This window comes from Alnus glutinosa, chromosome 2 (genome assembly GCF_958979055.1).
Source record: "Alnus glutinosa chromosome 2, dhAlnGlut1.1, whole genome shotgun sequence".
NCBI classification, from domain to species: domain Eukaryota; kingdom Viridiplantae; phylum Streptophyta; class Magnoliopsida; order Fagales; family Betulaceae; genus Alnus; species Alnus glutinosa.
In genome coordinates, this window is record NC_084887.1 from 25,349,871 (window position 1) to 25,376,682 (window position 26,812).

At 35.1% G+C, this 26,812-nt stretch overlaps 2 protein-coding genes across 5 annotated transcripts; one reads left to right on the plus strand and one right to left on the minus strand.

Annotated features, from left to right (window-relative positions):
- Positions 1 to 1,160: 1,160 nt before the first annotated feature.
- On the minus strand, positions 1,161 to 19,671 carry LOC133861959 (uncharacterized). 4 transcript variants are annotated; one of them, XR_009899098.1, is made up of 16 exons: positions 19,416 to 19,671; positions 18,805 to 18,884; positions 12,473 to 12,567; positions 11,112 to 11,272; positions 10,356 to 10,507; positions 8,241 to 8,359; positions 7,112 to 7,275; positions 6,843 to 6,917; positions 6,266 to 6,337; positions 4,259 to 4,411; positions 2,789 to 2,944; positions 2,543 to 2,595; positions 2,293 to 2,468; positions 2,029 to 2,119; positions 1,587 to 1,944; positions 1,161 to 1,478 (listed from the first exon to the last, which is right to left on the minus strand). XR_009899098.1 is itself a non-coding variant. In XM_062297794.1 (15 exons), the coding sequence occupies exons 4-14, from the start codon at positions 11,233 to 11,235 to the stop codon at positions 2,059 to 2,061; spliced, it is 1,305 nt and encodes a 434-aa protein (XP_062153778.1). In that variant the 5' UTR covers positions 11,236 to 11,272; positions 12,473 to 12,567; positions 18,805 to 18,876; positions 19,416 to 19,671; the 3' UTR covers positions 1,550 to 1,944; positions 2,029 to 2,058. The 4 variants fall into 4 exon arrangements, 3 of the variants coding, with proteins under 3 accessions (XP_062153778.1, XP_062153777.1, XP_062153776.1); XM_062297794.1 differs by lacking the exon at positions 1,161 to 1,478 and having other exon boundaries at positions 1,550 to 1,944; positions 18,805 to 18,876; XM_062297793.1 differs by lacking the exon at positions 1,161 to 1,478 and having other exon boundaries at positions 1,550 to 1,944; positions 4,259 to 4,396.
- A 3,912-nt stretch (positions 19,672 to 23,583) lies between these two features.
- On the plus strand, positions 23,584 to 25,816 carry LOC133860407 (uncharacterized protein At4g06598-like). Its single transcript, XM_062296022.1, has 4 exons — positions 23,584 to 24,266; positions 24,599 to 24,678; positions 24,769 to 24,891; positions 25,698 to 25,816. The coding sequence occupies exons 1-4, from the start codon at positions 23,584 to 23,586 to the stop codon at positions 25,814 to 25,816; spliced, it is 1,005 nt and encodes a 334-aa protein (XP_062152006.1).
- The last annotated feature ends 996 nt before the right edge of the window (positions 25,817 to 26,812 follow it).

The following is a 26,812-nucleotide window of genomic DNA, read 5'->3' on the forward strand; positions in this document are numbered from 1 at the left end:
CATAAGTATCATATATATTTTCTCCCCACTTTTTTTTTTCTTTCTCTTTTCTACTTTTCTTCCTCTAGCTTTCAAACCATATAATTACCATTGTTGCGTTTGGTCATTCCAATTGACATTGGAGGACAACCCATACATGATACACCCGTGGGTGCCCTGTTAAATGTTAATCATCACCCCTTTTTTTCTTTTGGTGGGTCGGTTTTGTACGTTTGCTCTCTTACCTACCTACGAGGGCTTAAAGCCTCAACTTCTAAAAGACTGAGAAGTATCAAAGAGTTCTTAGATTGATGAGAAGAAAATAATATGTATAAATGAAAACTACTTATATAGACTAATCTTGATAAATATAGTAGAAAATGGGATAAGCTTTGCTACACTTTTTATGATGGTGATGAGGTGATTCTTCCATTTTAATTCAATTATTTGAATTATACTTTCACTCAAAGAAACATAGGTTAATCATGATTGTAGAGTAGAAGTGAACTTAAATAAATACCCTGATGTTACTAATATGAAAAAGAGTGTACCATAAAGATATTACTCTTTTATTGATAAAGGCTCACAGTTTTAAGCTTTATGATTATATATCCTTGTAAGATTTTCATAGTCCCATCATGAAACCGATATGTAAATTATAAAGAGTAATGTTATTTAGTATATTGTTATACGACTGTCATACAATTTGATGATGTAAGAATAAAAATAAGTCATTGAATCAACACTTGTCTAAAAAAAAAATCGAAGATTGGTTTTCACTGCCATGTCATCCTAATTGTATAATAATCGTATAACAAATTACTAAATAGCTTTACTCTATAAAGAGTAAGAGTAATACAATATTCCACACCGTTATCCCCCAATACTGACATAACATTACTAATCCACCCTTTCATCAACTCATTATTAAAAGGAAAAAGAAAAAAAAATCAAAATGATAAATTGGCAATGCCACATTAGCATATTGAGATAGCAGTGTCCTAAATTAGAAGTTTGGTAGTACAAATGCCATGGGTGTCAGTGTCACCTGTCGATATAGTTTTTAACAAATTAAATTAAATGCTTATCTAATTAATATATTTATTATAGATATATTAAAAAGCTAATGGATATACACAAATATAAAAATAGAACGTAAACCAACAAACTAGTAGATCTATCAACATCCAAATTTGAAGGTCGAAACTTGAAGCAACAATTTCACTTTATTGTTATATGGAGGACATCCCCATGCGATTTTTAGGTAATATAGATTATTGTTAATCTGGATTTCGATTGTTTTTAATATAAAACAAAATTTCATGTTAATTTTGTACTCACTTTAGATTACGTTACGTTAATTGGGCTGAATGTCTATGGTTTCAGGCATGAGGCATCTGAAATCTCTATTGATTGGTTTGTGCTTGTGGTGGATCGGGTTCCATCCACTTGACAGGGCTCAAATTTGGGTAAAGCTATTCCAGCCCTGAGGTGAGTCGCTGCATCCAAAAATACAAATGATGCAGATAAGCAAAATAAGAAGCTTACAAGACATGAGAAGCAAATGATGTGGAAAAACTACTAATTAAGACCGAGGATCAGGATACCATATATCTCCTTCTATGTTTCAAATAGGTTTGGAGCACCACTGCCAATACGGTACCGCTTTGAACCTAGTAAAATAACTCGTATTGATTGACTAGAAAGCTATTCCTATCCTGCATCGGGTTCTTAGAATCTAACTGATTTCAATGTCACTGGACCCCCAAAAATTAAAAAAAAAAACAAAAAAATCTGTACGGTAATATGCCTCCAAAATTTGTAAATAGAACGAACAGCCCTCTTGCTCATATCTATTATAATACATTATTTGCTTCTCTTTGCAAACTCAAAACCAATTTCAGAGGTGTTTGTTAATAAACATGTTCTGGAATTGGCTTGAACACCCTCATCGTCAAGTTTTCGCTGCATCGAAAGAATATTTGATTTATCATATCCATATGAACAAATAAGGAAGTAAACAATCAGGGCAAAGAAACATAATCCCACCATAATATTTGTTGGGAAAATGTCAATTCTTCAGTCTGAGTGATCACGAAAACGGATAATTCTGTTGATGAAAGGCCTCTCGCGGCGGTAGCTGTTAATAGAAATGAAAAGATTATTGACAGAACTCACAACTCACGAGTCAAAACAAACAGGATTTGGGATAAGCAAACAAAACTAACATGGTCAAAGAGAAAAGGCTTCGATATAGTTAACACTCGCTAGTAATGATTTTTAAATGGATGGAGAGCACAAGAAGAAACTTACATGACAAAAGATGACACGCAGAAGCAAGCCAACCCAATAGAAAAATGAATTGCAAATGTTGGCCAGAAATTTTCACGATCCAAAAATATCTTCTCAGAAATGAGAGTAGTTACACTTGAAAACAACAGAACTGTCCATCCTGAAGGCAAGCAGCTGGAAAAGGAAAATGAAGAATCCTGTGGAAAGGAAGAAATTATTTCAAGGTCAAAATAACACCAAAACAAACAACAACACTTTATAAAAGCCATACCTGGAAATAACGCTTTATGAATACCAGAGAGTATAAAATCCTCAAAATCATATCTTTGCAACAGTCAAGAAACCACACATAATTTATTTTAATCTCAATTCTGGATGTAGAATCTGTTTCAATTATTAGAAAAATAAATTGTTGTTCACTGCAGAGCTCAAACAATTCAAAAAAGATTTCGGAACATTACCAAGACAACAGAAGAAAAAGGTACAAAGAAGAATGCCCACAACGAGAAAAGGATACTTATGGAATTTGCCAATATTAAGCCAACTGCACCAGCTGAACGAATCAGTAGAACATTCAGGACTATATAAATCAACGAAAAAACAAGCAACGAATCGTTTGAGCGTTTAAGTTGGTTCTCGGTTGCAACTGCGTGTAGAAATGCTTCAGACGTTCCTGATGAAAAACCAGAATAATCTAAATATAAATTTCTGGAAAAATTGTCTTAAAGCACAGCAGTAAGATATCTGGGTTACCTCTCATTGTCTACTAGGTAATCATAGAGGCTGAAGTTTTGACATTAAATGACGACTGCCAAGTACAGTTCATGGGCATTGACTAATTAGTCAAAGGGTTAAGACATCTGTACTATCCGTTTGTAAGAAAAGTACACTTTTGAGTTTTTAGTTTCTATTACATCGAAATTGGAGACTGGGTCTAGTACACACTTCATCTAAAATGCCAAACAATCCTAGGATTACATTCTGAAAAAAGTGTGGTATAAAAGTAATATGTGCAGCTAAAATTACAAACAAAAATAAAAAAATAAAAAAAATAAAAGAATGGGAAACCTGCTATTCCTAGCACAGCTCTTTTTTCCCATGTTTTAACAACCAAAACACACTAAGTGACCCAAAAAGGTGACCTATTCACTGGTTCATCGGTTCAACTGGATCGACCAATTTGATATCAAATAAATTTATTATGATTGAATAAATAAAAAAGATTATAATGATAATAGTATGATACAATTTTTACCGATTAACTTGATGCATGCATTAAATAATCCAAAAATACATTTTTGAGTATTTGAGGAAAATAATTAAGAAAAATGTGAATTTTCACATAATCCTTTCGTCCCACAAAAATGATGAGCTTTCCTTTTAGGACCATCCCAAAATAGATGAAAATTTCTTTATGAAAGCATTTACCAATTTTAATTCTCCATATTACCCTTAACTTCAAACCCATCGTTATTCAAATTTAAGCTCACATTTTTTCAAATTTGAATTCACCTTCTTGGCCCACCTAAAGTTATTTTAAAAGGAATGTTTCATTAGAAGGCATGTCTTTTGTCAGCTTCCTTTGTCGAGGAAGTATAAAAAATAGACCAATAAAATTGGACTGCTTCACTGGTACATTGACCAATTCAATCCCATTCAATCAATGAACTGATCAGTTTAAACAGCACAGTCCAGTTCAAGAATGGATTACGGGGTGAACAAACTGAAAATAAGATCAGTTCACGATTCACCTGCTGAACCAATCAGTCCTGTCCAGCCTTTAAAACACTACTTATTTAACTACTGTCAAGTAAAATTGGATAACTAGGACTTGGGATCGGTTCTGGCAAATTTCCAGCCAAGAGAAGCATTTTACTAGTTATTTTTGACAAGCAGATGCCAAGAAAATCTAAAATGAGGAAAAGTTAAACAAATATTCATGTATGAAGGCCATGAAAAATGATCAGAATGACAAAAAGCTACTCACCATTCATAGCCAAGAAGATTATATAAAGGCAATAATACTGGAGGGCTGTTGATGCTTCTCCATCACTCCATTTCCGACCATACAACAATCTGATGAGAGAATAAGAGTAACTTGGTCCAAATGCCATAAATACAAGTCCTACATGATTCACAGCTGCAAATTCAGACCAAGTGGGGAAAAAAGTTCACAAAGAAAAATGAAACAAATGATACCATCCCAGAGTTTGTAAAAATAAAATTAAATCACTATATACAGTCATCAACTTGTACCAACTACATATGTATATTGAAGTCTGAAATTTTGCATAGAATGGATATGTGCTCAAAGGGAGTACAGAATTGTTAAAACAAAATTTATCAAAGCCCTTTGGAAACTCAAAGATGAAGGGAGGCATCTATACTGCTGATATAACCTACTAAACCTAACCCCAAGCTTTTGGTTCCTCCATGGTGACCTCCTGACACTCAAGCTACAGCTACTGATTGCTTCATGCTGCATGGCCAGACAGTCTTAGCAGACTCTAATTCACCTCAGGCTTCTCACAAATGCATTCATTTCTAATTTTGTCGTCATTTCTTTACAAGGTAGTAAACCAGCCAAGTATGGACTACCCTCAAACAGAACACAGGCCAAGTGAATGTTATGACTGTTAATTTTGAACTCACAAACTCTAAACGTTAAATAATATAATTTAACCCAGATATTGCATGAGTGTTTTTACCCAGTGTAGACATCAAGCTGAACTCCTATTTTCATTTTCCTCATTATATGTGTCAAGTCAATACCACCAACAGTTGCAGTTGCAACTCCTTACTGCAATTCAAGAACCAGTTTACTCTCTCTAACTACGGAAACTAGATCTGGAAATCCATGCTAGTTTAATCCCTTTTCTGTTGGTAGCTGTATTGTGCAAGGGATTTCTGTTAACGTTGAGAGGAAATTTTTGTTGGTCAGGCAGGGAGTGCTAAGAGTGTAACATTTGGGCTGTGGCACATGCCCTAAACCCTAACCCTATCCCCTCAATCTCCATTCACTAAGTATAACATATGAGATGTGCCAGGGCAAGATGCTTGTTGGCAGAACTCAACAAAATGAACAGGCGACTCAGATAATCAATTATGCAATTGGCTGGCCTAAGACCAATGCCTCTAGACACCACTACAAAGCAGAGTAGACTTGCACATTAATGAAGGGAGGCTGGGGATCTCAGAACTTTCTTGTGCAGGCTAAGCTCTCTTTAAACAATCAGATTTCCGCATAAAGAAAGAAAATATTTTTGACTTTTTGGAAGCTAAAATTACAGAATTTTGTTAATCAAACGTCAAACTCCTCCACAAAAAAACTCAATTTGTAACATCATTAAGTGGGGGGGGAGTAAAATAAACAATTCTACCAGAAATGACAGCATATTTGGTATGAGTATCCAGAAAACATGTCACAAAGGAAAAGACATAAATGGGCAAGGTCTTTTAAGCAACAATTCTGGGAACTCAATGCAACCCAAAACACCACAGTTGCAACTGATATGGAAGTACTAAATACAATTTCCACCCCCCCCCCCCCCCCCCCCCAACCAACACAGAGAGAGAGAGAGAGAGAGAGAGAGAGTTGAAGAGTTGAGAGGTAAAAAAAAAAGTTTAATTTCTATGAACAAAAATGCTATGATATGGAATCAAACCAAAAAAGGTTTTAGTTGGGGAGGGGGTTGTCGCATGTTATATATGCTTATTAGAAATAATCTGATTTGCCTAATAGTCCAGCCAAACTAAGAGGTTTCAATAATTGCACTAATATGGCATCTTTAGCACAAAGAGGGGAAAACTAAGAGGGGATAAGTCTACCTACATGTATGAATAAGCAAATTTATCTCTGCAAAACATAATGTCCTCTTCTCATTCCTAATAACATCACATATTTCCTATGACCGCTTCAATGATACCTCCCAGGAACAAAAAGGAAAGTTGTCAATAATAGATTGATTCAAAAGTGGTGAGTATCAAAACATACCAATTAACATAACTAACTTCAGGGCCTCTGCAAGGCGATTTCCCAATTTCCTACTTCTATCTGGATATTGTCCTGTCAGTATATAAATAAAATTAATACAGAAGTACTTGTCTACATCTCAAGAGAAATTAAACATGCATAATTTATAGAGATATACCAAAGCAGCACTCTTTATCAAATGGAGTGTTAAATAACTAGTTATTCCAAAAATTTAAGTTCATAGGAAAATGGTTGAATTTGATCATTTAATTAATATTCCAACACTCTTCTTTACGTGTATGCTCAAACTCCCTTTCAATAAGCAAAGGGCAACACGCAAAATATTTAACATAAATGCAAGGTATATTAAAGAGTTAGAGTTCGAACTCAGAACTTTTCTTCTGATACCATATTAAATCATTAATTACCTCAAAAACTTAAGTTGATAGGAAATGATGAATTTAATTATTTAATTAATATTCTAATATGGAGAAAGAAATATAAACCTCGAAACCAAGAAAATGATAAACCACGAGGAAAATGAGATATGTGCTGGATTTCTGTGTCCAAGAAAAGGAAACAAAGGAGAGATGAAAACCTGACGCGGACCTTGCAAAGGTAGCATATGAACTTTCTTCAAAAGGAAGAAACACTAGCCTCACCACTAAGCTTCCTGGAACATATTAAAAAGTTCACAGATTAAGCATGCTCAGAAAGTCAAAACAGGAAAACATTAAAATCCATTACATTTTTTTGAGTTAACATAGAGCAGATCATAATAAAATCCATCTTTGTTCAATAAACACTCCAGTTGTCATCATAGGGTAATTAACTCTACTCCAAAAGATATCTGGACCATATACTTACCTAGTTTGTCTACAAGCCCATACACAGCTTGGTTATATGGTGTATCCAACCACACAAGGACCACCTTTTCTCCTTCCTGAAGGATCAACTTCCGAAAGGATTGAAGGGTGAACAGAAAACACATCTTTGACAGCTGACTATCATAATCCTTCAAAGTTCCTGCTCTGTAAGAGTACTCTGTTATTTAGTAATGCACTAATGATTATGAAAACAAGAACAAGAAGACAGGTAATAATTGATAAGGATTTCCCTGGGGTTGGGCAACCTGATCCAGCACAAAGGCAATTTCTCTTAGAACAATAGTTTAGCCATGTCATTACATATTGGTGGTAAAGAAAAAAACAGATATGTTTCATACTTTGTAACATCACCATATTACTTCATAATCATACTGTTCTCATATTGAGAATTATTCTCACCACTGGCGTTTTAACTGAAAAGATTCAGTTGCAGCCTATTTGTAGCGAATAGGAGCAGGAAAATATATATACTGTCTTGTTTTCCTTTGAGAAGAAAATACGGGTGTGCAACCTCGTTTGGAAGATATAATGGTCAGCTGGGGCCTTACAAAAAAGGCATATGGCAGCAAACTACTGTAGATCACACCTAAGCTACCATATTATTTCTGCTAGGCCTCCCTAATATCTCTGTACACATAATAGGACAAATAACTCAAATGTGAAAGATTTGACACGACGCGGTCTACAAATTTGAAGCAGATTCCTCTCAGCAATACAGACATACATTTTTGTGAGCGCACATACTAAAATGAAAGTTTCAGTAACAAATTTGTAAACCATTGCCAAGCTGTCAATGCATACCATTCACTTTCAACATAAAGGGAATGTTAAAACTATCTAGCCCATAGGTAAGGATAGGACCCACAAGATGCTGCCTAATATTTTTTTCAGAGAAAATTGGAAGTCAGTTAGCCCGTTGCAGAAGACTAAATAAGATTCACACAGAAAAGGTGACTAGGATTGACACATTCAAAAGATCTAATAAGTTCTATTTGAGAGAAGATAGCTGAAGGACAAGCTTTTTCTCTTCTTTTCTCTCTCTGGTGCAACAATCATAGCATAGTCATCATTGAAGAGAAAATGATGCACAACATAAAATATTCTTATACCTAAAGGGGAAAAGATCAGAACTTCTAAATGCACGAAAAAGAAGATAATAGCCCCAATAGCCGAGGAACAAGCAAGCTCCATATGCAGCTTGTGACAACGCAAATACGAACACTTTCTCCTGCAAATTACTAATAATTAGAAGCTTTGGGGAGAAATTTGGCAACAGACCCACAAAAGAAAACAAACACGTGCTATAAAATAATGCCCATGATTTTTTTAAAAGGTTTCTCAGGTGATGAGGTAGATAAGTAGAGGAGATGATACATATCAAATATTTCAAACCAACACAAATAATATTCAACTGAAAAAATCACCACCTACAATGAGCAGCCCTGCATTTTGTGCATCACATTCAAGGACCAAAACATTTTTTTGGGGTTTCGTTTTTGGTAACCCCGAAACAGAATCTTATGAAAAGCAACAGAAGCACTAGAGTACACCAAACCATACGACTTTCATTCCACCCAAACCTCCTTCTCTAACAGTCAACAGCAGAATAAAAATCATCACAATTGTTTTCATTTTCTTGTTTGATCAAACATATCCTCCACATTTTATCAGTTTATTTGATGGACTCGGCAATAAATTTAGAACTTGCGACGAAATCCATACTATGTATTGAAACATCAGCTCAAAACAATGCTGAGATTCCCCTTGGTAAATAAGGACAATTTTTAAGACTGAAGTTCATTCATCAATTAACAATGGCTTTGGAAGGCTTAAATGTCCTGTGACAACAACACATAGGCTTCTGTCAAGCTAATTAGACCCCAAAGTTGAAAAGATTCTAAATTTCCAAGGCTCAATGGTCTCCCTTTGTGCATCTTTTAATTTCATCATCATCTAACTCTCATTTTTGTCATGCTTAACAATACAGCAGAAATCATTTCCACAGATAGTTAATCCTTCTATTTAACTTAAATCATCTACTATTTATAAAAGAAAGCAGTTAACAATTATGAACATTTTATAGTGAAATACTCACTATTTCTTGATAGAATACATTTGATTATAACCATTTCTGATGGAAAAAAGATAGAAAAAAAAAGCATGATATTGATACTAGCATGAATGGTCGCAACAAAAGCTCACTTTAGATACATTCATAGAGACGCCCCATAGCAACTCTACTTTTAATTAAAACCACTATGATGGGAAAACCGCTTGCAAGAATGCCAAACAAAGCACCATAATGTTTCCAGCACAGAAAGTAAATGTCAGAAATTTACACTCATAATGTCTTAGAAAAAGTGTTAGCCTAAAGAAATTATGGGTGATTTGAGTTTCTCTCCAAAATTCACCTTCCTAGACGTCCTTATCCTGTGTTCTAACAACTAGTTTCTCTAACAAGTGACAACTAATAGTGAAAAGCTGGTTCCATGTAATAAAGTGCAGTTTGGGCAAGCATTTTATTCCGGTCCTAGTTGTAGCATGAAATATACAGAAGTCCACAGCCATCACTGACCAGGAATCCCTGCACTACAATCTTCTAAAAACAACAGAAAGATTTCCTCACACATAAACAAGTGCATGCCCCTGACAGGTGGCAAACTAAACTGAACTCTTTGAGCCAACATTATCAAATTCCAGACTAGCTCTATGAGCATACTAGATTGGCTCCTCTCCATTGCACAAGGAGTAACATTGACCATTAAAATTGTGCCAACAAAGCAGACAAATATCCAAAAACCAATAAAATCACTCCATGTGTGATAGGGGCTTGCCATTTAGGGGTCCTACATGGTAACTTAGTAATTTATAATTTAATGAGTACTTATTGAACCTCTTTGCATTTGTTTCTTCACTAGAGTTTTCTTTTTTCTACTACCACTACAACTAGAGTTTCTTCACTGGCATTATTATTTTTCCTTTTTCCCATGCATCACTCAATTTAACACAACCAACAAAAAAAAAAAAAAAAACCAATAAATTTGTGCCATGTAAGCATGATAATTCCAATAACCAATAAATTATGCAAACATCAAGGGAACCGCTCAAGAACCAAGACATATCATAAAAGGGAAGAGAAATATATCAGGATCTGGTGATCTGACTAAGCAAATTCACAACATATAAATATCAAGATTGACAGCATAGTCCGATTTCAACCTTACCGTGTCAATTTGATTGACAATCAGGATATACATTGTTAAGCAACGCGCAAGCGTAGCTGCAGTTTCAACCACCAACCGCAATTTAAGCAGAAGCAAGTTCTGAGAAAGGATATACAATGGCTCTGCCAATAGCTCTAATACACAAGCACAACCTGCCATATGATATTTACTGGTCTCATGGATCAAGTTTACAATAATATAACAAAAGAAATATAATATTGATTCAGTTCTAACTCAGTCTGCCTAAGATCCCCTAGACCTAGTACCTCAAGTAATATTTTTTTATACATGTGATATCAGGCTCATGAATGCATTTGTCACCAGTATTTGCCAAAAATTCTACACTATCTAATAGTTGCTGCAAATAAAAATTTGGCATCCTCAGACAAAAGAAACAGTCAACGTCTAAAGTCAATAAAGCAGCAAACTCATATCATCCAAGCTAATATTCAAAGGCGCCATGATAAAAAAGCCACCAGCACAAACTACCTTCATAGGACTTGCATCATATATTCTATAACTCCTGTACTTTCTATGGTGATTCTCTTAAATTTTGTGAACTTGATTGATATTAGTTCTGCATCTAAAGGTATGCAAACAACAGCATTGATTGTTGAGGAAACAATCGAAAAAAGATAGACTTGTGAATCAGGATTAAAGAACTCTTCTATAAGCTGAAATTTGTAAGCCTCACAGAAAGAGGATCTACAGCAAAACATGGAATTGGAAAAAATGAAAGTAGACACAGAACTTTACCATTAATCAAAATAGCCTGCGCGTATGGATTAGAATAACTTAATTCTTGCCACCAAAAGACAAAAAGTGATGCCGCTACTGTTATAAATACTCCAAGTGGGAGAGTCAACCAAGCAACTCTCATTAGCTTCACTGTGTTTTCTTCCACTGAAGCGCCATCGCTGCAGCATAAGACATAAGTTTTATAAGAGTTAGATTTATTCTTTGAGTATCATGCACCAAAAGCCCTCACTTAGACTACAAAAAAGAGATAAGTACATCAACCATCAAACATAAACCTCAAATTTTTGTCCTTACTTCAAACTGTTTATATTCAAAATGTGCCATATTTAACCTCATAAAAGGATAGCGCATTAATACGAATCAATACAGAAATTGATCACATCACAAAATTGTCATGCAATACATAACTCAAGCAGCACAACAGCTGTTTCACTTACATCCAACTAGGGGGTGTCAATACCTACAGACATGACTCAAACACAACCCAAAGTTAGAGGGTTTGGGTTTTCCCTTAATTCTGAAGTAGTCAAGATCAGGTTGTTTTATAACTTCATTATTAGACAGGTTATAATTGGGTTGACCAGCCTAATCCATAGTAAACTCGCAATTATGATTTATTATCACATTTATAATGACACATGCTCGTTCTGAACCAATTTCACAAACTATTTTTACATTACATAATTGCTTTTACAACAAAATTTTAAATAGAAATAACTAAAAGTAAAGGTTATACTTGTAAATTGAAAGGGAAAGCAGTTAATTAATGGTTACAATTCCAAATAAAATGTCTATTGTTAATGAATTTCATCTTTTAATAAAAGAAAAATAAGTGAATATGTATTCATAGGTAGACTGCATCTACATGAACTTGACCTGTTTATTAAATAAGTCAAGCAGGCCATGTCATGGGGAAATTTGCCGAAGTTAAACAGGTCATGGTCAGGTTGACACATACAAAAGAGTACCTGTTTCTCGACAGCACACATCTATAACCTGTCCAAAGGAACTGCTTACTCCATCATTAAATTGCATTTTGCAATAACTTCACAATTATTAACTCTTCCTTCATCTCATAAAACATCTACTAGACTAAAGCAAACAAGAGTTACCACCAAATACAGCATTTTAGTTAACTTAAAATAGTCTGGTCAAATCTAGAATAAAAGTTTTAGGAACCAACAACTGCCTCACTCTAAATCCCAACTAAAACCCAAATAAATTAACTTATGAACCCAATTTAAGCAAAATATTTGATCAACACATGAACAAACTAGACACATCGGGCTCCAAGGTGACATACCGGGAGAAAAAAAAAAGCATAAAAACTGCGTTAAAAAAATACTATTTGGGAGCACCTTTTGATGTCTGCCCGCAAGCATGCTCGCCGGAATCCCTCCCGACTGAGAAACAAGACACAGGTTACAAAAAGATGGAATTGTACCGCATAAAGCTGCATCAGAGAAAGGAAATTCATAAAAAAGAACAGTTCTATAACAACGTTTCAGAAAGCAGTTGAAAATCCAAAAAAACGCAGAAGATGGGGAGAAAGTCTTTGACATTCCATAGAAGGAACCTTGAAAAGTTATGACAAGTAAGCATCCAAGAAACCCAATAATAAGTTTTTAACAACCTAAAACAAAGGCCGTGAAGGGTGAAAATAATTTAGGCAATTCATAACTAGTTCATCTAATCTAGAACATGTTCATAGACAAACTAAATGATCCTTACTTATGAGAATTTTCTATCTTATGGCATAACTAAAACAAGTTAACGAAATTTTTGTACATGCACAAAAGCTGAAATGTAACACCCACATTGGTGCATGATTGGAAGAGTAGTACATATTGAGGCATAGAAACGCTTTGGTACCCATTTAAGAAAGTTAGGGTTCGAGAATGAAGATCCGAATAGGAAATTCTCGGATTAGGAAACTGGTCCTAGGAAGAGAGGTTCCGGATAATGAAGTTATTACCAAACTACGGAGGTTTAGTTTAAGAAGTGAAACGGAAGGTTCAGATAAAGTTCAACTCAATTAGGGTTTTGGATCGAACTTATAACAGTTGTTTGAAAGAGTTGGATTTTGAATGGGAGTTTGATGGAATCTTGGAGAATGATTTACAGGACTTAAATTGATTTAAAGTGAGAATAATAGCAAAATATTTTTGAAGACCCTTTAACTAATTAATGGTTTCCTTGTCAAAGTAGGATTCCTAACGAGTAAAGGAGAGAGAGAAAACTACATCTATTCAGTATTTCAATCATAACTTTCTCCTCAAATCTCCGATTTAAGTGATTTTTGATACATTAGAAAGCTAACTTCAAGGCCTAAAAATTAGTGTCTCACAAGTTTTTGAGATTGGGATGTTTCGGTGGTCAACCAAGGCTGCAAGTTGGACGAGAGGAGTCCTAGGAGGCCAAGGAGGGGGCCACCTAAGTTGAGGAGGGTTTGAGGACTCTTAAGAAGAAGAGAAAAAAAACCCTAAAGCCTCTCTATTTATACATATTTTACACTCTAAAAACCAGACCTAGCATTCAAATCCACTCCCCCCCCCCCCCCCCCAAGGTTGGCCACCTATAGAGAGTGACACAAAGGAGAGGTTTTTCTTGAGAGAGAAAGAAAACCCTTTGCTGCCCCTTCTTTCCTTCAGCAAGATCACAAATTTCTTTGAATTAGCAAAGAGAAATCGAAGAAAAATCATTTGCAAGGCTCATTTCACGTTCTTTTCAAAAGTGAAAGGTAAGATCTAAACTGGATGTATTTCGCGTTCTTTTTTTTCATTTTTTCTTGTGAAAAGTTTATTGCTTTTAGGGTTTAGATGTTTTTTTATTTGATAATTAATGCAATTCATTAATAAGCGTATAGGAGTGCAACTCTAGTACACATAATGTATTTTTTTTTAATAAGTAATCTAGATATCATTAAAATCGTAAGGCGCTCCCAGGTACATGAAAGTCGTGAAGTTTTAATTTAGTTTTGAAGGCATGAAAGTCGTGATTGCATTGTCGCTAGAAAACAGATATGAAGACAGCAACGGTTGAATGAACAAACATGTTGATCAGAAGCTAAATTATAGCTTATTTTTAGATCTTAGTGAGTCTAGTTTCATATAGTGCAACTTTCATGACCAGATTCCTTATATTTTGAAACTGGTGACCAAAAAACTGGGCAGAGGTCACTGAGTTCGCATTCTGCAGAATTTAGACCTCTGAAGATTGATATGGCTGGACCCCTTATCGGTCTGATATGAGGATGAACCACCTATGCTTTTGTTTCTCTGGAAGTCTAGTTTCATACGGTACAAGATTTAAAACAAGACGCTGGGTAGATTAAAAGTTTTTTTTTGATAGGTAATAAGTAGGTCTTATTAAAAGCGTAAGGCGCCCCTCAATACACCGGCAGTATACAAGAGAACGCACCTAGCTAGAAAGAGAAAAACGAACAAGAAATTCATCAAAGGTAAACGACAACGGTGACACAAAAGCCACCGTCCAAAGATACAAAGTATGAAAAAAAGAAGCTAAAATTTCCTCCAATGATCTCTCCAAGTCCTCAAAACACCTATCATTTCTTTCCTTCCAAACACACCAGAGAATGCATGTTGGCACCATCTTCCAGATAACAGCACTCCTTTGCCTCCCAGCCGTCCACCAACACTCAAACAAGTCAAGGACTCTTAGAGGCATAACCCAAGACAGCCCAAAACGAGAAAAAATAGCACTCCACATAGCGTATGCAACATCGCAGTGAAGGAGAAGGTGATCCACTGATTCCCCGCTTCTCTTACACATGCAACATCTATCCACCACAATGATATGCCTCTTCCTGAGGTTATCCCCCGTTAGGATCTTGCCTAGAGCCGCAGACCAAGCGAAAAAAGCCGCCCGCGGAGGAGCCTGAGTCTGCCATACACTCTTCCACGGAAAGTGACTTCTCACATCGCAAGTCAGAGAGCTAAAGAAAGACCCTACCTTGAACAAACCTTTTTTGGAAGGGGTCCACCACAATTTGTCTTCACTGCCTCTATTAAGACTGACCGAGTGCAATACCTGGAAAAACGCAGCAAAGGTATCCACTTCCCAATCATGCGCTTCTCTAAAAAAGCACACTCTCCACTGATTGAAGCCCCCCACAGGCTCCACATTATCCGCAACTGAAGCATCCTTCGCACGAGCAATTCCAAATAACACAGGAAAAGCTTCCTTAAGAGTTGAGTTCCCACACCACAAATCATGCCAAAATTTTGTTCTAGCCCCACCTCCCACCTCAAATCTAGAGAATCCTACAAAATTCTCCCACCCTTTCCTGATGTTCTTCCATAACCCCACCCCAAAAGTACATGTAGGCTCTAGGGAGCACCAACCTCCCCATAGACTTCCAAACTTGGAATCCACCGCTATTCTCCACCAAGCATCCCTCTCAATCCCATAACGCCACAGCCATTTGCCTAATAGAGCCTTGTTAAACACCACCAGATTTCTAATACCCAACCCGCCTTCTGAAACTGGAGTGCACACTTTAGACCATTTCACCAAATGATACTTGAACTCATCACCAATTCCTCCCCAAAGGAAGTCTCGTTGTAGCTTCTCAATACGAGCACCTACACTTGCCGGGATAGGAAAAAGAGACAAAAAATACGTGGGCAAGTTGGAAAGAGTACTCTTGATTAGGGTAACTCTACCTCCCTTGGAAAGGTATAACCTTTTCCAGCTGGCCAACCGACGTTCAACCTTCTCAATAACACCATCCCAGATATGAATAGATTTGTAGGAAGCCCCCAACGGAAGGCCTAGATACTTCACCGGTAGATTAGCAACCCCACACCCTAGAATATCGGCAAGACCTTCCACTTGAACTACGTCTCCCACAGGGATTAAAGCTGACTTGGCCAAATTAACCTTCAAGCCCGAAGCAGCTTCAAATAGAAGAAAGAGGCTTCTAAGATAACGCAACTGAGCATGGCGAGCATTGCAAAAAATCAAAGTATCATCTGCAAATAACAAGTGTGAGAATGAAACATTACCCACACTAAATCCTTCGAGTAAGCCCCCCCCTACCGCAGCTGAAATCATTCGACTCAATGCCTCCATCACAAAAACAAATAACAAGGGTGAGAGAGGATCCCCTTGTCTCAATCCACGTGAACTGCTGAAAAATCCATTGGGAGAGCCATTAACCATCACTGAAAATCTCACAGAGGATATACAATGTTTTATCCAAGAGCACCATTTTTCTCCAAATCCACATCTCCTCAATACAAACAAGAGAAAATCCCAATTGACATGATCATAAGCTTTTTCCAAATCCATTTTGCACATGACTCCAGGCTCTCCAGATCTTAATCTACTATCCAGACATTCATTAGCAATAAGTATTGGGTCCAAAATTTGTCTCCCCTTTACAAAGGCGCTTTGAGATTTAGAAATAACCTTTTCCAGAACCGTCAGGGAATAGGTCAGTAAGTCGGTTGACAGTGAGTCCGTTAGGTTGAATTGACTATTTAGGACTCATCAAACCTCAGATTCACTTGATTCATGATTCATTAGAAAGAAAAGACAAAGAGCTAAAATTCTAGATATAGATCATAGGAAAAGTTCTTATTGATTGATCACCGTGACTGTACAAATTTCAGACTCAGTTACTAGAAATCCAGCACATTGATCACGACTTTGAGCAGTGATTACAAATGGGCCAGTGGAGTTTTTAGCTCAAAGCAGAGCCTGTAGAAGGGTCTATGTGTGTTCTGTTAACCCTAAAAAATTCAGGTCAGTAGCCATTCCAAAGGAGATACAGCAGAGAGTTAAAGGGCAAACTGTTCAGAACTAGGTTAAGTGAGATAGGTCTCGAATGTTCAATTACGTGGTGAAGTAGTGTTGTTATTTTATTCAGGCTTTTAAGAAACGTGTAATTGGGTGATCAATGAGTATATTGAGCACTTTGAGGAGCTGAGGTAAGTATATATGTTTAAGCCCTTCTTAAATTGCAAACACCCAGGGATTTTCTCAAAACATAGTTTCTTTTCAAAAAATTAAAAGGTCGGGATATTTAGAGTTCAATGTTTATATGCTTTCTATTTATGAACCGTTCCAACTATGATTATGATGAATGTTATTTTTTCAATGATTATTTGATGGTGTTAATTCAACAATGTTTTTACATGCAAAGGTTAGTAAATAAGACTAGACTACTTTAATTAACAGTTAATTATTCTGCTATTGATTGATAAACATCCTGTTATTCGCTGTTGGTTTATTTAACTTAAGAAGTGAACTATGTTTTAGAAATTAAGGATATTCTTCAAATGGTAGAATTTTATTACAAAGTTTTCAAAGTACATGCACCCTAGAAATAGAGAGCTAAGACAACGAGAGAAATAGTGTAAGTACTTGGACCAAGACATTTCAGAGGAGAAATATAATTTTTTTAAAGATTTAACGGCCTCAGAAAAATCAGAGATAGCATGGTACTGGAACTTAGAGGATGGATTGCAACCATTTCACGTGGTCTATATCCTGGATGTTTCTATTTTTAGTGCACCCAAAGTTAATTAGATAAAATCATCCCATAGAACTCCTGCGGCCACGGGTTAAGTCAAGATCCTTAGGGATCGCACAACCCGGGCATAACAGTATGTTAGGCCATCAAAGCAAGTGGAAAGAGAAATCAGAATTTTTCCTATGTGGCCATAAGAAAGAAAAATGTTTTAAGAAAAAGATGACGCTAAATTCTACAAATGATATTTTTTATGAAACTTTTATCTCATGTGATTTATTTTTATTATTTATATTTTTTATGAGTTATCTCATGTAATTTTATGAAGCAAATGTGTTTGACAAAGTGAAAAAGAAATTGAAACGGTCTATTGAAATTGCTTAATTGTTTTTACTTATTCAGTATTCAACTCACTTTTGTTTCTTTCTTTCTTTTTTTTCACCCAAACAGATAGTGTTGAGGACACTAGTGAAAAGCCAGAATGACTAGAAGAATAGAGTTGAAGCAGAGTCAAAGATAGTAATGGAGAATAAGTGTTGCTGTTAGTACATTAGATATTTTAGAAACGTAGTAGTTAATGAAGTATATTTAGTTTTCAGAACAAAGGGTTGTAATGAGATTGATACGTTATGATGTAGTTGGTTTTATAATTCAATGGAAATTAGTTACTTTAGTAAGTTGTCTTAATTCTTTGAGCCGCTGAATGCATGAGTTCACTATCTCAGTTTGGTATAGAAGGGGATGTGACATGAAAGGCAGAGAGAGACAGAGAACACTAAGGTGCATCAATCAAACAATAAATCAAGTTTCCTTTATATTATAATGATTGAACAGGATTTCCAACTCACATGGAAAAGCTTCGGATGTGTCAAATAATGTTAGGAAAAAATGGTGCTTAGTGGCTTCAAAACGCTGCTTAAAATTATATCAATTTTCTGCTGCTTTTCAAGTGCTCTGAACCCAAAAATAGAACCCTTAGGCTTTTTTTGTTTCAGCTCAGCTACGCCATACATATACCACAAGTTCTGGAAGAAGTTTCAACAATTTGCACCAGAAAAACAATACTTTGGTATCTAGATTACAGCCAAAGCCTAGAATGGATTCCAAGAAACAGTAAAGTAATTACAAGCTTCAAAAAAAAAAAATACTAATAACTAATTCATCAAAAAACTGAAAGATGGTGGATATTGTTACCGCGTAGTCCTCTTCTGTAAGATGCCTCACGATCCATGAGTTGAATACAAATGGGATTCCCCTTGACAAGAACTGCGTAGCTAATCCGAAACAGAAATGAAAATAATAATAAAAACGACAATGAGAACATCTAAATAGGATAAAATAAAATCAAAACCACAAGTCAAATTATTCAGAACATGAGCCTCTCTTACCGAGAAAACGTGCGGAAAGAGAAAAAGAAAATCAAAATATTGAATTCTAGAGTTAGTCATTACTTTAGAGACGAGAAAACAAACTACGCCGCGACTCAACCGAGTTTACCTAATGACAGACATTTTATTCTCGCTTTCTACTTTCGTCTTTTTCTTTTTTCTTTTCTTTTTCTCAGCAACCAAACAGGACAAATTCAATTCTAGTGGGCAAATTGTTCACTATCCGGGAAAAAAAAAAAAAAAAGTCTCAAATATTTCCTACGAATTGAAAAAGAAAACAATTAGAGAAAAAAATGAAACTCAAAAACTTTCGCTTCTTTTCTTTTCTTTTTTTCCTCTGCTTTCTGAGCAACCAAACAGAAGGTGAAGAAAGTTGAGCAAATTAAAAATTTCGCATGAGATTTATAGAGAACTAACCGAGTAAGTATTTGAAAGTGCGAGAGAAATCGGTAGGGTCTTTGCCTCTCAACATTTGGGGATCAACCGTTGACATCTTCAAATGAATCTGCTTCTTTGATTAGTTAGCCCCCAAAAATCATAAAATTCCATCCATAAATATGACACTATAATAGCCGGGTCGGATCGGATGAATGAAGCTACTGAACTAACTTTTCTCAACGATATGCCGCCTTTTCTAAATAAGCATACTCTTGGTACTAATTGCCGATTGGAGTTATAGAGTTATATGTTTCGCAACGATATCTGCCGCCTTTTATATTTATGTTCCTCTCGTTATTTGATATAAAATAATTTAAAAATTAGACAACAAATGAATGGATGAAAATTTAGGGCATGTTTGGGTAAAAGTTGTTTTTTTTTTAATTATATTTTATTATTTTTCAAAAACCTATTTGAATTATTTTTTAGAATTTAAATTCTATTCAACTTTTTTTTTTTTAATTTTGTCTCAAATTTTTTAAATCCAAACATAATTTTAAAAAACAAGTTCTCTAAATATTCACAATTTTGAATATAATACAAAATAATTGCACACGCTAATAAACCCTAAAAAATTACCTAATCAAACAACTTGAAAGTGATAGATACTTTATTACTTCCCATTCGGTAATGGGAATAATAGACTTATGAGAAACTGGTATACCTTTTTCAAGAATGACAAAAATTTTATTGCAAAAAAATTAGAGAAGTACATATTTTTTAAATAATTTTTAAAAAACATATGTCACTTATAAAAGCTGTAGAAATTTTCTACAACCGAATGGTAAGAAATTTATGTTCTTTTAAGAATGCATTTTTTTCCTTTTTTTTATTATTATTTTTTATAAGAAGAGTATAATTGTATTATTAATACGAAGGTCTTGAATTTAAAATGATCCATGAACTTACGTCTTAAATATGTAAAATAAAAAATTGAGATCTAAAGATCAAAATCAGATAAAGCGGGAGGAATTCCATCATATATTATTTTTTTCATAATTTAAAATCAATTTGTTGTTTGAAAGTGTTTTATTTACAAAATAATAATAATAATAATAATCCTTTTAACATTCTCACATCAATTAATATAAAAGTACACTTATCAAGACATGTGCAACATACAGATGAATGATATTGTATCATTTTGCAAGAGAATTCTATATATAACTCTAAACTCTTATTTGTATAGCTAAATCAATGAAGTTTATAAGCAAAAAAATTGATAGTAGGCTAGTAGCCAATAGCTAGCCATCCTATTATTGTGTATCAAATATTTGATCAAGCTCTAAAAACTGTAAAGAGAAACTTAGTGAAGCGTTTATGATCAAAAGAAAGAATATGTAGCATAATTGAATATATATATATATATATATATATTTCTAGCATAATTGTAAAGTACAGCAGCTTAAAAAAATAAATAAAATAGCACAGCAAAATGTGTTTCCGGGCCGGAGGCTGTTTGAAATGGTGTAACATATTACTGTTACGCAAAGCGCGCTCTGGCCTTTGCTCGTTTCTCGCTTCCATTTCATATATCTATGACTGTGTATCTCTCTCACAGAGTTTCAAGGCCAAACCAGCAGGCTTTGGCTCTGCAAATTTTACAGTTTTGGAGATGACAGCGAGGCTGACCGTACGTACTTAACCACCATGGGTTCCACTGGTAAAGCCCTTCCGCCTGATACCGGTATCTCTCTCTCTCTCTCTCTCTCTCTCTCTCTCTCTCTCTCTCTCTCTCTCACACACACACACACACACACACACAGAGATTCAATGATGATCCATTAGGCTTAAAGCTTTCGTCTTGCATGTTTCAGACATCTGGGTTTCTTAATTCTCCTTCTTTTTCTTTTGCATTTTTCACGTTTCAAACACCGATCTCCAATTTGTTAACCGATAAAGAAAAGGAAAAGGAAAGGGAAAGGTCCAGGTGTTGAACACTTTGTATTTCCATCGTTTGAATTGTACGATGATATTACGATGCTAATTGCTAATTGTCCCACATATGCAATCTTAACCAAAAGTGTAAGTAAATTTTTGGACATCCTCCATTTGCAAGCCAGTTTTGAGATTCAATATGGAATCGAATGGGGTGCGGCCGCTAGAATATTAATCAAATGATTAAATTTATAATTTTTTTTATGCATGCTTAAGGCTTTGGAATAACTAATGATTTAAAAGGTATTAAAGCAAATGTCTCGATTCAAATTTTATCTCCGTTATTCGCCTCATTTCAATTGACTAAAATGTCCGATAATATATATGTGCATAATATTAAGTCATTGAATATTAATAAAATTTTTACGAGATTTGTATCACAGGTTGTTGTGATTGTGTCAAGTTTTGTATAATCATATAGCTTATGTGAATGAAGTAGAAGAAAATGTTTTCCTTTTCTTCTTTCTTTTCCGGTTTTGAGAGGAGGCAAATATATTAAATTATCATTTTTCCTAAAAGCTTAAGCTGATTGAAAAAGGTAAATTTAATCACTTAATCAATACTTTAACATTTTCCTTCACGTTAAATCACCACTTATCTCAAAAACTTAAGTTGAAGACAAGGTTCGTACTCATGACCTTTGTTCTGATATCATGTTAAATCATTATTTATCCTAAAAACTTAAGTTAATAGGAAATTGCTGATTTAATCATTTAATTTATATTCTAACAACTTCTACTCTAAGGTGTAAGCTTCACGTTTGAACCCAAATTGTTATAACAAATATTCACTCTTCCTGGTGCGAGACTTAATGACTTAGATTCACAGTTACTAGCAAGAAAGAGATAGCATATTGTTTCAGTTGAGAGCATTGAATTAATCAAGAGCTGAAGATTAAAATGACTTCAGTTGAGTTCAAGAGGGGAGGCATTATGGCTTGTGATTTCATAGAAGTTATGGACCTAGCTGCAGTAACATGCTGAAATAAAATGTTTGTAAGCTGACATCTGGTATTTGGAATTAAGTTGTATACATTTAATAGCTCCCTATCTTCCATTGACGCTTGGATTTAACATTAGCTGATCCCATCACCCTCAAACTGTTCATGGCGAGAATAATATCCTCATTGTCTTTCACTACTCCACGGTAGCACAATAGTTATTGGATGAGCTCATTGAAAGATTGATTCTTGATCATATTCTTTCTTTTGATATAGAATCTCCCAGTTGCTTTTCAAAGACTCAGTAAGTCCCAAAATGACTGCTGAACTCCAATATTCATTATAGTACTCACTTTCTCTGTCACCAATGTGTTTATTATGCGCTCTTCAAACCTCCCAATCAGAAACCCATCTGTCTGCTCTTATATGATTCTTGTAGGAATATCTACTATGGCAATTCCCTCATGCAGCCTAGCAAGGTTTCATCTAATTTAGAAAGGTGATCTGAATAGAAAAATCTATCACGGAGATAGGTTCAATAAGTTTTTTCTTTTGTTTTTCTGAACAAATCTTCTTAAGACACCAGGACTGCTATAAGCAAGTCAATATACAAGCTACCACTCTGCTTTATCTTATGTGCCCATTCCCACATCTCCTCTTGGTTGCTTTACACTCTCTTATCACCATCTATTCTTTTTATAGGGTAATCCTCCAAGCCTTGGTGAGAGGCAGAATACTAAATTCCATTGTTTTTCCCACTATTGTAGGATACTAAGCACCACATTATTGGGATACCCCAACATAATTGGATGTGCCTCTTCCTAAAAATTCTTCCCTTTCCCTTTTTCAAAAACTACTAAACAAGGAAAAAGATAATTCTTATAGTGTTTTTCATTCCTTTCATCTCCACCTAATGCCTCCAGGAATAGAACTCAAAATTGAATTGAAAAATAATTTTTAATTGTCTATTACTGTCTAAAATTCTTCATTTGCATTGTTTGAGTTCATTTATACTCTTGTAGTTTAAAAATGTCAATAAGATACAATGAATCCAATTCTATTTGTTCTTTGTTTTTCTTTGTTTTGTGACTTCTGTTGGACCTAAAGACAATTTTTGTTTCTAATATAGAATCACTCGGGTAATTGTCTCTTCTATCTTGGTCTTGCAACAATTTGAATTTGGCAGTATGCTCACTCGCTCATCTCCTATGATTCCTGATATTCCTTTTTCATACACATCGTTTTCTAACAGGCTCATTTACTTAAGGTATGGAAAATTCAAATAGTTGGTCAAACTTGAGAAATTTTGCATACACAGGAAGACAATTGCTACTTCCACCTAAAAGTAACTTCCAGTGCATTTTTCCATCCAATGCCAGTTCGATTGTCGGCTCAAAATGTTTTCCAGAGCCTAATGGGGGACAAGTACACCATCAACGCACTTCATCGGCTAGCTTGCTGTTAGAGGAACAACCCTCTTGGCTTCAGGAACTCCTTGATGAGCCCAAGACACCTGTGCGCAGAGGTCATCAACGTTCATCAAGTGACTCTATCGCATGCTTGGACGGAGCAGCTAAGACATTTGGAGAAGATGGATACAAGTTCAAAAATATTTCTTCTGGAGCTTCTAGGGGATCTCCTAGCTTTGATCATCATAAAGTTTTGTCACACGCTTCCTTTTATGCAAACTCAAGCACTTCTGGTACACAACAAAAGAGGGTGTGTGAATCATCCTTCACTTCTGTCACTTGCTCAAACGGCCTTTTGTCTACAAGTGATGGCATTAGTTCTCAAAACTCAGGATCATCATGCCCTCCACAGGAACCTAATGGCCTGCCATTTAAAGCCGTTGTAAAGAAACATGGAGCACATCTGGAAGGCTCTTCGATAAGAAGAGATTGCTTCCATCCTAATCCTTCAGCATCGAGGACAGATTCAAAACGTCCTAAGCAGTATGTGGTCCACTTAATTTGTTTCCAGAATCATTATCTTTTATTTTTCATGGTGCACAATACCAGTAACACCAGCTGTTGATCTACAATGACTTGTGCTGCCGAGCTAATATTTTGCTTCCTGATCCAATATGCTTAACCTCTATCTAACACTGTTCTTGATTCTAACCTGTTTAGAGGCTGCACTATTACTGTTTGATTGTTAAAAACAATGCATAAAATTGTGCATCCGGTTACAGAACAATTAGTCTTCAAAGTAGTTTTAGATCTAGTTTTGTAAAATTTAGAACTTTAAGTGCTTCTACTAACAATATAGTATGTACAAAATACAGGCAATTTACCCAACAATCATGGATGAGGAAACTTCAATATATAGATGAACTGGAAAGAAATGTCCAAGCTTTGCAGGAAAGTCTTTCCGAAACTAAAATCCTCAACCTTAGAATTGTCCAGTTGCTAGTATAAGATTTGACGTTATCGGCCAATCTGATCTTACAGGCAGAAGGATATGAAGTTTCAGCTGCACTTGAATTTCTCGACCAGCAAATTCTTATTTTGGGCATGGAAAACAGGTCCCTCAAGCAACAGTTGGAAAGTTTATCTCGGGAGCAATTCATAAAACATTGTAAGTTCTTGTTAAAAGATAGAAACGTTTTGCTGCTTTACTTTGCTTCTTTCTATGTTGTTTTTATTGTATCATTCAAATGAATAGCATCAGTCACTCTCCAAAAAGAAAATGAATAGCATAAGTTTATGATTTTAAATGTTGCATCCTTGATACAATCTCATTTTTCTTTTTTGGAAAAACTTCACTTACCACCCTTGATCTTTCATCACTTTTGCAATCATATCCTTATACTTTAAAAAGTGTCAATTTAGTGTATCCATCTTTCATGTTACGATTTTCTGTTAAATCCTGTCAAAATTCTCAAAATACCCCTGTTTTTTCTTTTTAAAAAATAAATAAATAAAAATCAAAGATTCATGCATAGATATACTAAATTTTGACACCCTCCGTTAGGATTTAAAGAAAAATGCTAACGGATGGTTGAAATTAAAAAAAAAAAAAAAGAAAAAAAAAGAAAAAAAAAAAAGAGGAAAGATAAATATACTAAATTGATACTTTTTAAAGTTTAAGGGTTTGATTGCAAAAGTGATTGAAAGATGATAAGTGAATTTTTTCCCTTTTTTTTTTTTTTTTTTTTTTCCTCCATATGTCTCCTTACCAATTTTTACAAGTCAGAAAATGGCCCTCTTTTGATATGGTTTTCATTGAAGTTATTTCAAATGATATTTGTACCACCATCCTGAGGTGTCATTCATTCTTTCATGGACACTTTAAGACAATCCTTTTTCATTTGAGTAACTGAATCTAACTAGAACCTGGTTTTATGGTATCATTCGTATGCCCTGGGCTTGATGTTGGCACAGTGGAACATGATATGCTACAGAGAGAAATCGTAAGGCTTCGATGTTCGTACGACCAGCAGCAACAACAGCATCAACAGCAGCAACAGCAGCAGCAGCAGAAGCATTCTACTCATCGTTGAACCAAAAAGTAGAGATCTTGATTCCCAATTTGCTAACACCACTATATAACGTAAGGAAGTTGGTTCCAGATAAATGAGTTTGAAGCTTACCCTACAAAAGATATTGATAAACAGAACTGATGCAAGAGCATCTAAAAGCCAAAGAAAAGAAGATCCCTAGTCTATTTTATCCAGTCCATTAGCTATCTTTTATTATTATGTTATGCTTTATATCATATATTTTTTTAGTATTTTGAAGAGGTCATGTGACTAGCACGTGACATTTAATGAAGTTGGATGGTTAAGAGTTACTTGTTCTATGAAATCCCTAGGGTTAGGATTCTGGGGTTACTAAAGGCTATTATAAATAGCCCCTTTTTTGAGTCATTGTAGGCACTTTTTTTTTTTCTTTTTCTTTTTCTTTTTTCTTCTAATATATGAAATTTCATATATGAGTTCTTGGACTCTTTGGAGCCTGGAAATTGATATTTTATTGTTTCAACTTCAATCTTTTCTTCTTCTCTTTGTTGTAAAACTTGTTTACTGCTTGAATTTCTTCTTAAAACAACTGAGATTTGAGATCTATCTCCTCTCCATCTCTGACACATCTGCCTGACTCCGCCTATAACATTTCAAAGGCAGAGGTTAGGCGGAAATAGTCTTTGTCAATTGTCGGAAAAGAGTCAAAGGTTTTCTAACTCTTCCAGCCATGGCAGAGGCGGAATGCGGAAACCTCAATACACACTCCTAGGTTTCCTTGTTAAGCCGATTGGTAAATCCCGAGTTTCCTTCTTTAGCTGATTCGTTTTCTTATCGACGTCTATTGATTCTTTAACACTCTCCCCCAAGTTGGAGGGGATATTCCAGCTTGCAAAGAAGGTTATGAATACAACGGTTTGTTCTATTGATACTCAAAACCATTATTGTTCTTGAGGGAATATGTAAGACACGTCATCATAATTCATACACCTGACACTTCCAAGACGCCCATATGGAACCTTCACTTACAAAATAATA

What these genes read in the sequence shown, in the direction of transcription:
- LOC133861959 (XM_062297792.1), bottom strand. Translation starts at nt 19,491, where the DNA reads ATGTCAACGGTTGATCCCCAAATGTTGAGAGGCAAAGACCCTACCGAT. An exon ending in TCTGATCTTTTCCCCTTTAG is followed by an intron (nt 7,276 to 8,240) that starts GTATAAGAATAT and finishes GTACTCTTACAG; the next exon opens with AGCAGGAACTTTGAAGGATT. An exon ending in TGGGCTTGTAGACAAACTAG is followed by an intron (nt 6,918 to 7,111) that starts GTAAGTATATGG and finishes AATATGTTCCAG; the next exon opens with GAAGCTTAGTGGTGAGGCTA.
- LOC133860407 (XM_062296022.1), top strand. Translation starts at nt 23,584, where the DNA reads ATGGAAAATTCAAATAGTTGGTCAAACTTGAGAAATTTTGCATACACA. An exon ending in GATTCAAAACGTCCTAAGCA is followed by an intron (nt 24,267 to 24,598) that starts GTATGTGGTCCA and finishes TACAAAATACAG; the next exon opens with GCAATTTACCCAACAATCAT. An exon ending in GGAGCAATTCATAAAACATT is followed by an intron (nt 24,892 to 25,697) that starts GTAAGTTCTTGT and finishes ATGTTGGCACAG; the next exon opens with TGGAACATGATATGCTACAG.